The 11355-nt window shown below is 42.0% G+C and overlaps 1 protein-coding gene across 1 annotated transcript in view; it reads right to left on the reverse strand.

The window, feature by feature from the left end:
* Window positions 1-8718, reverse strand: part of LOC124484985 (aryl hydrocarbon receptor-like) — a 32014-nt gene extending 23296 nt beyond the window's left edge. Inside the window, exon 1 of the mRNA XM_047046164.1 lies at window positions 8208-8718. Within this exon, the coding sequence (XP_046902120.1) occupies window positions 8208-8266 (59 nt within the window). The 5' untranslated portion in view covers window positions 8267-8718. The remainder of the gene's footprint in view (window positions 1-8207) is intronic.
* Window positions 8719-11355: the final 2637 nt, after the last annotated feature.

Consider the following 11355-nt stretch of genomic DNA (forward strand, 5'->3'; position numbering starts at 1 on the left):
GTTCATCCCTTCAGATTGAAATCTTGAGGTAACATTGATATGACTTTTGGCACAGATCACAAGAAAAAAAGAGCTTTGTGATGGATGAATATGGATGAGCCTTGAAGTTTGCTTGCCCCTCACTGGAATGATGGACACAGTGGTCCTACAACTCACTTCATGTCACTGCTCTTTTCTCACTGCATCAGAAATGTTTGCTACCGTGTAAATGGCTGCTCTGGAGCATGTGTTTACTATGCTGAGCTCAGAGTGGTATTTGACTGCAGGGGTAACGAGGGGTGAGCAGGTCACGGACCACCCTTGTTGTAAGCCACGGTCAGGTTTAGGGGACACATGTCATTAACTGCAAATCAGACACACATGGTCAGAACTGCTGGGGAAAAGGGGGGGTCTGAGCCTAGAAGAGAGGGTCCCAGGTCTGACGGAGGGTAACAGGTCTGATGGAGAGTCCCAGGAGGGCCCAAATCCGACAGGGGTTCCCTGGAGGGCCCCAGATCTGATGGAGAGTATTTAGTGGGTGCAATACATATGTTCTCTACTTCACTATGTATAAATGTTTTCTACTCTGTACAGTAAATGCTCTCCACACCATTCAGTTTAAGTGTTTTCTAGTTCATAAAGACTGAGACCCTCTTGACTGTACTAACCCAGCACAGTCAAGCCTGTGCTCAGGGCAGGCTCAGTCTTGGTCTGGAATAACTGCCTCTTTATGATCTGTAGCTTTCAATGCAGGTCTTCTACACAGGGTGTTGCCAGCTGCTGAAGCTGAAGGTCTAAAATCACTGAAAGCAACAGATTCCTCTGCCAGTTCAATATCTTCTTGATTCAAACCGCAAACGGGGCTCCACCTCTTCCCTCAGATCTCTAGGATGAAAGGTCGGCTGTCATTTTTTTACTTTGTTCCATTCCAATTTCCATAGCTTGTTTGCTTCAAATCAGAGAGTTACAGTATTTGTGGTCATCATTATATTGCAGATTTTCCGACTGCCTATTGAATTCCCCGCACATAATTCGGCTATAACTCAATTCCAGGCCTTAGATCTAAGAGGTACCTTCCCAGAAATAGGGCAAAAATGACCTCACTTACAAAAAATGCCTGCCAAGACAAAAGTTAGCATTTGAAATACCCCTCCCCCCACCTATGGAGTTAGATTAGTTTCATAATTCAAACAAACAAACGCAACACGATTCAAACAAACTTAACACGATCCAAACAAACGTAACACGATTCAAACCAACAAACGTAACACGATTCAAACAAAAGTAACACGATTCACAAATGTATTTCGTGATTCACAAGTGTAACGCGATTCACAAATAAATGACCCTATTACATTCGTTTGCAACCTGACAAACACAAGTTACAAATCCCTGCATTCGTTGGTGTGAATCCCTGCATTCGTTCGTGTGGATTTTTGGAACTTTCCTGACGTGCTTAGATTCACAAATGCATTTTTTCTAAAAGATGTCCTCTGCAGCCTATCAGATGTCTCCAATTTTAGCCAATCACCGGAGAATGTCTAATATGGGTAGACGGGCTCTGCGTTAGCCTAGGAAACACGGAAAATGACTAAACATGAATCCTGCCATTCTCAACAATATTCAATCACGTATGATCATCGGTTTAATAAGATTAACAAGCAATATTTCACCTACATGCTACCAGACGACATTGCTCGTGATCTAAAGGAGACGATGTCCGTCATTATGGCAGGTTGTTGAAGTCCACATAGACACGTTACTGTAATGTGATTGGCTACAATTGGAAGAGACAATCTGATAGGCTGCAGAGGATATCTTTTAGAAAAAATGCATTTGTGAATCTAAGCGCGTCAGGAAAGTTCCAAAAATCCACACGAACGAATGCAGGGATTCACACCAACGAATGCAGGGATTTGTAACTTGTGTTTGTCAGGTTGCAAACAAATGTAATAGGGTCATTTATTTGTGAATCGCGTTACACTTGTGAATCACGAAATACATTTGTGAATCATGTTACATTTGTTTGAATCGTGTTACGTTTGTTGGTTTGAATCGTGTTATGTTTGTATGAATCGTGTTACGTTTGTTTGGATCGTGTTGCGTTTGTTTGTTTGAATTATGAAACTAATCTAACTCCATACCCACCTGCCTCATTCCCCTCCACAGTGTGCAGCAATGCATCATGGGACTGAACAAATATCAGGGGAATCACTGTTAGATTAACTGCTTTACTTTATCTCTCTTTGGGGTGGCAGATTTACAGACGACAGAGACCCCTGACTCTCCTCTGATGTTACAATGACACTGCCATGCTTTTGTCTACTCAAAGTGACTGGCGTGGTTGTCATTGACTGTGTAATGTGTACAGGTGACTTACTGCTCATGGGTCTTAAATTACCATCAAACTTTTACAGTGCCCTCCAAAAGTATTGGAACAGTGAGGCCAATTCCTTTATTTTTGCTGTAGACTGAAAACATTTGGGCTTGACATCAAACGATGAATGTGAAACCAGAGATCAACGTTTCAGCTTTTATTTCCAGGTATTTACATCAGGATCTGATGCACAAATTAGAAAATATCACCTTTTTGTTCGAACCCACCCATTTGTCACGTGAGCAAAAGTATTGGAACATATGACTGACAGGTGTGTTTTGTTGCCCAGGTGTGTCCTATTACATACATTATTCAATCAATAAATACCACTGAATGTCTACACTCAGGTTCAGATTGGGTAAGATAGGTTTTGTCTATGCAGACTGTATTTAGAGGTGAAAACAACATGAAAACCGGAGCACTGTCTTTGGGTGAAAAACAAGCAATTGTGAGTCTTAGAGAAGATGGAAAATCAATCAGAGCCATTGCAGAAACATTGGCCATAGCCAGTACAACCATTTGGAATGTCCTGAAGAAGAAGAAAACTACTGGTGTACTAAGTGACAGACGTCGAACAGGTAGACCAAGGAAAACATCAGCAGTTGATGACAGAAACATTGTGAGAGCTGTAAAGAAAGACCCTAAAACAACTGTTAGTGAGATCAGCAACAACCTCCAGATGGCAGGAGTGAAGGTATCACTATCTACTGTTCGCAGAAGACTTCATGAACAAAAGTACAAGGGCTACACCAGAAGATGCAAACCACTCATTAGCAAGAAGAATAGGAAGGCCAGGCTGGAATTTGCCAAAAAGTACAGAGATGAACCTCAAAAATTCTGGGACAAAGTTTTATGGACTGATGAGACAAAGATTAACTTTTACCAAAGTGATGGAAAGGCTAAAGTTTGGAGAAAGAAAGGAACTGCTCATGATCCCAAACACACAAGCTCATCTGTGAAACACGGTGGAGGTAATGTCATGGCTTGGGCTTGCATGGCTTCTTCTAGGACGGGCTCATTAATCTTCATTGAGGATGTAACACATGATGGCAGCAGCAAAATGAACTCGGAAGTCTACAGAAACATTTTGTCTGCCAATTTAAGGAAAGATGCAACCAAACTGATTGGCAGAGCCTTCATCATGCAGCAAGATAACGACCCAAAACACACTGCCAAAACAACAAAGGAGTTCATCAGGGGCAAGAAATGGAAGGTATTAGACTGGCCAAGTCAATCTCCAGACTTAAACCCTATAGAGCATGCATTTTACCTGCTTAAGAGGAGACTGAAGGGAGGAACCCCACAAAACAAACAACAACTGAAAGAGGCTGCAGTGAAAGCCTGGGAAAGCATCAAAAAGGAAGAATGCAAAAGTTTGGTGACGTCAATGGGTCACAGACTTGCTGCAGTTATTGAAAGCAAAGGATTTGCAACTAAATATTAAGTCTTATTCACTTAAATATGTTTTAAGTATATCTGTTCCAATACTTTTGATCACATGACAAATGGGTGGATTCAAACAAAATGTGATATTTTCTTAGTTGTGCATCAGATCCTGATGTAAATACCTGGAAATAAAAGCTGAAACGTTGATCTCTGGTCTCACGTTCATTATTTGATGTCAAGCCCAAATGTTTTCAGTCTACAGCAAAAATAAAGGAATTCGCCTCACTGTTCCAATACTTTTGGAGGGCACTGTATATTAAAGAAATACACAGGAATAGGATAAACATTTGGAATCTGGCATATTAGTCCATGGTAGGCGTCTACACCCAACCATTACAATAAACCACTTCCTTAACAACACAGTACATTTATATTTAGTCATTTAGCAGAGGCTCTTATCCAGAGCGACCTACAGTAAGTACAGGGACATTCTCCCCGAGGAAAGTAGGGTGAAGTGCCTTGCCCAAGGACACAACGTCATGTGCACCGGCCGGGAATCGAACTGGCAACCTTCAGATTACTAGCCCGATGCTCTACCCGCTCAGCCACCTGACTCCCTGACTACATAAGCCAGTACACACACACCAGCCTTGACAGTACGCTAAAAACCAAAGCTGCTTTATTTCACAATATCCGTTCTCAGATGTCTTTCTCCTGGTGCATGTCCTGGGGTGAACCCCAGCATTCCTTCCACCTGAGCTCTCTTAGTCACGGACGCAAATGGATTTGTCCGCTTCCTCCACTGCATTGTATCGCTGGGCTATGGATCTGCCCGAACCCCTGCCCGGACCCCTCTGCCCCTCTGCCGCACCCAGGGAGGGAGGGGAGGTGATAACCCTACCTCCCCTCCCTCCCCCTAATCCTCCCTTCCTCCCCCACAGGATCTTCGTCTGTGGCTCCTACCCTGCACCAGCAATCAGGCACGCTGCAACTGTTTCCATGGCGCGGAGGAGGCTGACTAAGAGGCAGACACCAGTACGGTCAAAAAGAACTTGGGAGAATGCACATCTGTCCGGGAAAGGTTCTGGCTGGCTGGCGGACTCACAACTGGAAATGGAAGGAGTCACTGCACTCAAAATGTTTATTACAAATTGTAAAAACATCCAGTTATAAAGCGTGCATATGCACAAAAAACATCCACAGACAACATTTAATACACAAATCGGCATTTATGAAAACTGAGCTCATCGGGAGACTACGGACATTCCCATGGCAGCTCTAAACCTTGCATACGCACATTCTGACGAGAAAAAAACTAATAGAAACACTCTTTGGCCGAACGACACAACACTATTATATTTGTTCCGAGCACAACGGCATTTTATTCCCTGCATCTAGTACTTTTCTTCAAATTCGGACCACATCACTTCGTTAATTTGAAGTACAAACCAATTAACATTATTGTAGCACATCCATTATAAAAATAAACTGCCATATTTATGCCATTGCTGTGAAAGAACAAGAAATCACTCAATCCATTTGCACTTCTGGTAAATTTCAAGGAAGTGGGTTTCTATACTGATATTTTCAAGTAGGCTATTGTCCAGAGGATCTGACCTACCGGTATGTGGCTCGGCTTGAAAAGCCCTACTTTGCATGGGTACAGGGTGGAGGTGATTATTATTTTATTAATGTAATGCACAAATGGTGCTGACAAATGGAGACTGCACAACCTCTCTGTTGGGTACATGACTCAACATTAGTTGTATCAGAAGAAAATACGTGTTCTACATGATATACTGTACACTGTTCTTAAATGACATGACAGTTGATCTACAATTACATTTTCGGGGTACATGGCAGACGCCCAGAGATCCTTCAAAGTGTTGTGCTAGTGTACAGTTAGGTTAGGGCGTTGATAATTACCATTTGTTGCTAATCGGAAGCGTAAGAGGTGCGGAGCACAATGCTTGATCACGTTTTTAAAATTATTTATGATTTATGATTGGAAACCTGTTGGAAACATGCGTTCTTGTAACATATGCCATGTTTACAAATCGTTGCGTATGCTGAATTTTCCTTTCTACTCATGCCACCATGTAGAATGATATGTCAGGTTTTATATGTAGCCCTAGGAGAGTGTTCATTTGAGTGTTTAAATAGGTCCACTCATCAGATGAACCTATACATTCCTAATGTGCTTGTAATGTGCTGTGCATGATAGTTACAGTTGTAATAGAAGCCATGGTTTATTAGGCCCAAGGCTCTGCTTCTGGTACAGATAAGGCAGCTAAATGTAACTTTGACAGACCTTGTTTACAGAGCTTCAAACAGGATTCATCTTCAAAGAAGTAGATGTTTAAGTTGATGCTGGTGTGGTGTCCTCGTAGACAAGAAACTGTAGTAGAACAATGGGCCACTATGTTATTGTGCAGTCAGTTTATTTTGGCTTCCTGCCCCGGCTCTATCAGTTAGTCTGTGTGTATGTACGCAGGCAAGTGTTTGACTCTCTCTCCTACAACACACACACAACACCTATCCTCTTTGTAGGCTGTTGGAAAACATTTATCCCTTCACACAGCAGTTGGCCCAAAATAATGTTGACACCAGTACTCTCATAATGTGATTTTTGTTGCTTTCTGAAATAGATTAAGAACTGTAATATTATACAAATAATGCAATTGAAAATCCGCTTATACAGAGTGTTGACTGTGCAAAGGCCCCCACTGTGTTGCACACACACACACACACAATCACACACACCACAATTTCCCTTCCCACATGGACTTTAATGAGCCTTAGGAAATAATGAAGCCATATTTTCACACAGTGGTCTTGGGCAGTAATCACAACAAGCTGCAGAAAGGCCCAACATAGTTATCCAACCCTGTACTGCAGGTAGGCCGTTTAATAACACAAATACTATGTACTACAGTGTAACTGGCTCTATATGATGTTAAATTGTCTTACGAGACTGTAAGCACCAAACAAACTTACATTAACCCCTGCATGTGGATTAACATGATAATAAGCTATGTTTAGTTGCTTATGAACATGCTTAATCCACAGCAAATCAACGTTGTTTCTGAAAGCTAAGAAAGCAGGCCGGCTGCATTGAGGGAATAGAAAGGGAGGGGGAGTAAGGAAATGCAGAGACTAGATGGGCAAAAGTATTTTGGAATGCCACTATGAAGTGACCACAGTTTTTTTTACAGTCAGTCTCAATGGTGCCTTTGTGCTGCCAAACCCAGATGGGAGTCCAGGAAACCTCAGCCCTCTCAGCACTGGCCCTGATCTCCATGAACACAGAGACGTCTGCACAGGCCACCTCTTTATTTTGGTGGGGGGTTGAGGGGTATATTCGGAGGACATAAGACAAACACGGCAACAACATACAGGTTTGGGCTGTCTAGAATAGTAGGCCCGTACAACCTTAAAGCAACCTATAGCCTACGAATTCACAGACGACACAAATGTTGCTTTTAGGATTCAAATACATTTCGAGACATAATTACTTTTCATTCGCATTTCGCCCTAAAGCAAAACCCAAGAATTGGGTAAAGTTTGTACGCGATAGCCTTACATTTCCAATACAGTGCACTGCATTTGTACGGCAGACTCCAATTTAAATAAGAAACTCTTTGCAGAACTGTTGCCCTACAAAACTTGTTTTTTATAAATCGATGGCGTCAATTGTCTCTATTGCTTGCCCTAAAATATGTTTAAACGGAGAGAAAAACTAAGACGCAAGTGTTGTCCCATAATGAGAAGAAACCGTAGCTATATCAGATTACAATAACACACTCAGGCCAACGAACCCCAGCTTCCCCCGCCCTCGTGTAAGCATCGCGTGAGAGCGCAGCCGACTCTCAAACTTGATTGTGATTAATGCAAGAGTACTATTTCCATGCCAGACCAAAACTATACACGATGAGAGATTCTTAAGGTAACCCTGCAAAGTCAAGAAGCACGGGTCTGGCCAGGAGTGCACATATCTTTGCAAAACAAAGACACGCGCTTTACTTCACTTTCATAACTTCTGTATGGGAATTATTCTGCCTATGCGTAAGAGTTTTTAAGAGGTAGAATATGAAGATCAAAATCATATAACACTGGCTTTTTACTGAAGCCCAGAGTAAGCCCAGCCAGCACTTTTCGAACCAGTATTTACTTTATTGTTTATGGCTTGAGTCGATATTGCATTCTGTAGATTAATCTGGACCATAAGCAAGCGGTCGGTCTCGCAAACCTAAAGACTATTAGTTGCTTTTACTCTTATCTATGATCGATGGAATACATTAGAAGACTATACAATACGCTGTATTTTGTATACTGTATGTGACAAACTACCAACAATATACAGCTCAACGCCGCCTTCTACGGTGGTAAACTTAAAAGGCCCATCAGACTTTAGCCTATGTAGCCAAGGCCTAAAGCATGTCAGAGGTTAAGATTTCATTCTTACGGTTTCTGAACAGGCTTCTTCCTCTTCTTGACAGCATAGATTCCAGCGTTACCGAGCATGGTGACACTTCTGATGTGTAAAAGCTCGAAAACAATAACACAACATCCACTGTTTTCCGTTCATGCACTTCTAGAAGAGGCAAGGGACGTTATTTATTATCCAAGCAGAAGCAGAAGCCCTTAAATAGAAAGCGCTTGCTGCACTGATGATCCACGGCCGTGCAACATTGACAGATCCGAGCGATCCGAACCAACCGCGAGCGATGTGCGGCTAAAAGGAGCTCTCGAGGGATCAATCGTTTTGGAAAGTTCTTCTTTTCATCAAAGTATGTGGCCTGTGATCTTGCTTCTCCCTTTTCCTGAAAAGTCAGCTCTTTTGACCCTAAAGCACACACGAAATATTATACTGTCAATTGAGGATCAAAACCGATCAGTACACTATCGAAGCTGAATTCGGAGCAGGTAAAATTGGCCTATAGTTTTTGGCATGGGGCGTTTTCAGGAAATCATATACGCTATGTAAGAGAGTCTCTTAAGGTGGACTGGCGAAAACAGAAAAGAGAGGCGGGGTTATTCGTTACATTATTCTGTGTATGGACTGACTTTCTCCGTTTCGTCGCGTGTGCTAAAACCATTACAAAAGTTTCGGACGTCATATTTTTGATTGCAGCGTAGTAGGCTACACTGTGGCCAGACGAACCCGAACTACCAGAGAGGTCAAGCTGTGAATCCATTAATTTGTATTGTTCAGAGTTGTATCTACTTGGCTACGTTTACACAGTAGCCAAACCACTACATTATTCTCTGAAAGTAAGGGTTTAAAAAGTTATTTTGGGTTAATGAAAAAAATTGTTTTCCTGATAGAAACTTCAAACAGTGGCTGTTTAAACTTCGCTTCATGAAGTAGCCTAGTAAAGCCATGATAATTAAAAGAGATCTTGATCTGCAACGACCGATTGATAGCTGTTAATATATGACACAAGTCTGACCTCTCATTTATTTATGACCTGTAAAACTTAAATAGTCTGACGTTTATGACTGGACATTAACTTAAAGGGGTGATTGACTGGGTTTTTGGGGTATTTCACACTGTGCCTTAAGGTGTCCGAATAGGGTATGTAACATTGGTTGGGCTGAAACTAGTCCGGTTGCTGTTATATGCCCTCTGGTAATTCCTCTGAAATTTTCCCGGGAAAAAACGCTAGGTTTTCTCATTTTATGGTATGCTCATTAATATTTAGATCAGCTGCGGGCGCTGAGTGAATCTGCGGACCAGAAACGCAACACGGCCAACAGCACTCACTGAAACACCGAAGGTGGAGACGGACACTTTAAATAAAAACGTGCAAATAAATCTATTGTGTCTACACAACACTGTTTTTAACAGATTGTCTAGATATCATTTGAAATGATAACTTTAGTTGTTTCCACTTCTTTTGTCAAAGCAAACTGGATCGACTAGGTGGGTAGAACGTTACAGCTTAGCAACTAACTATATCATGATTCAACTCAGCTTCAATTAGCTAGATACCTTGCTGAAAAATAACCAGACAAAGATCTGGACAAACTTGCATTGTGAATTGTAGATTTAGCCTTCACCTAACGCGGGTTATTTATTCGAATGAAACACAGTCAGGAACATGAAATATCGCGTTAGCCCCATTGCCAATCATCACACATTCTACCTATGCGGGTTATTTATTCGAATGAAACACAGTCAGGAACATGAAATATCGCGTTAGCCCCATTGCCAATCATCACACATTCTACCTATGCTCTTGCGTTAGCAAGCTAAACTAGTTGATGCCTACAGTGTAGGTGTTTTCGCTATCTAGCTGTTCTTGCATTCCTTGCAAATCAGCGGTAATAAAAAGCAGATGAGCAAGAGCTAGAGTCTTGCTAACTGACTCAATGGCTGATGTATACCTTTTAGCTTTAGCGTAGAAGATCCCTGTGCACTTCGACACTCATTTAAACATTTGCTCAAACCATTTCACCAAGGACGGTTTTGAAAACCTGGGACAATGTAAAGCAGGATTTGCTGTGAAGCTGTTGCTGAAAAGAGGTGCGTTATGTTCATCACAACTGCAACAGTTATTAGTAATGCTAACGTATCTTGCACCTGCCTTTCTCCAGTTCTTTAAAATAGATCATATAGACAGGCGTTAGCAACAGGCTAGACTGCTATTAGTTTTCTGGCTATTTTTTCGGAAGCTTCCCTACGGTGGCCCTGAAGTGCAAAACACAACGGCAAATAGTAAAAAAACACAACGGCAAATAGGAAAACACAACGGTGAATAGGAAAACACAACGGTGAATAGACCAATTATCACCCTACGTCACAAGACTGTCAAGCAGGCTCAACTGCGCATGTCGGTTGCAAAAGACGAACTTCTCCCGGGTCTATTACACTTGGAGTGTCGATCAGGTCATCATATATCTCTGGCCACTGGATTGCAGGGCTTGACATTAACTTATCGAGGCACTTGTCCTTTGGACAAGTACATTTATGTTTCACTTGTCTATGCACAAAAGTCACTTGACCCTGATACCTTTAAATAGCCGGACCAAGTGATCGGGCAAAACTAGCCTGGCTAACGGAGGTCGCTTTCTCCGGCAAATGATGAATGAAACAGGTTTGGTTAAAGAAATCCGAGATACTGGCTAGCAGGCTCGTATCTACAATAGGCAGTCCTCCCAGACGTTTCTGGTGTTGAATGGAGTGAAATACAACATTGTGCACCCTGCCAGTGAGCGACCCGAGTCTGACTGATGCTAACGTCAAAACGGGGACGCAGTCTCATTCAGATTGCCAGTTATAAACAAATCACAAAAATAATCGGACCAGCTGGCTAAAAGCAGAATTCCCATATCTCTTGAAAGCTGCCCTGCTCAACATTTTAGATGTAGAATTGACTGTAGAACTGTAAAATTATGAACTTTGTGACATGACGTGAAGACATTGCTGCCACCCGACTATGCGGTCTACCGGGTGACATTCACACTCAAATTTCAAGACTTTTGTGATCCAAATCAATCATGTGACAGATCACTGGGGAATCGCTTTCTCTCTTAAACTATTTGTATGATCCGTGTGGTCCTTTTGCCGTTTTAAATGCAATCCTTTCCGGGTTTTCTGCAACCACATT

This window comes from Hypomesus transpacificus, chromosome 23, assembly GCF_021917145.1.
Source record: "Hypomesus transpacificus isolate Combined female chromosome 23, fHypTra1, whole genome shotgun sequence".
NCBI lineage: Eukaryota > Metazoa > Chordata > Actinopteri > Osmeriformes > Osmeridae > Hypomesus > Hypomesus transpacificus.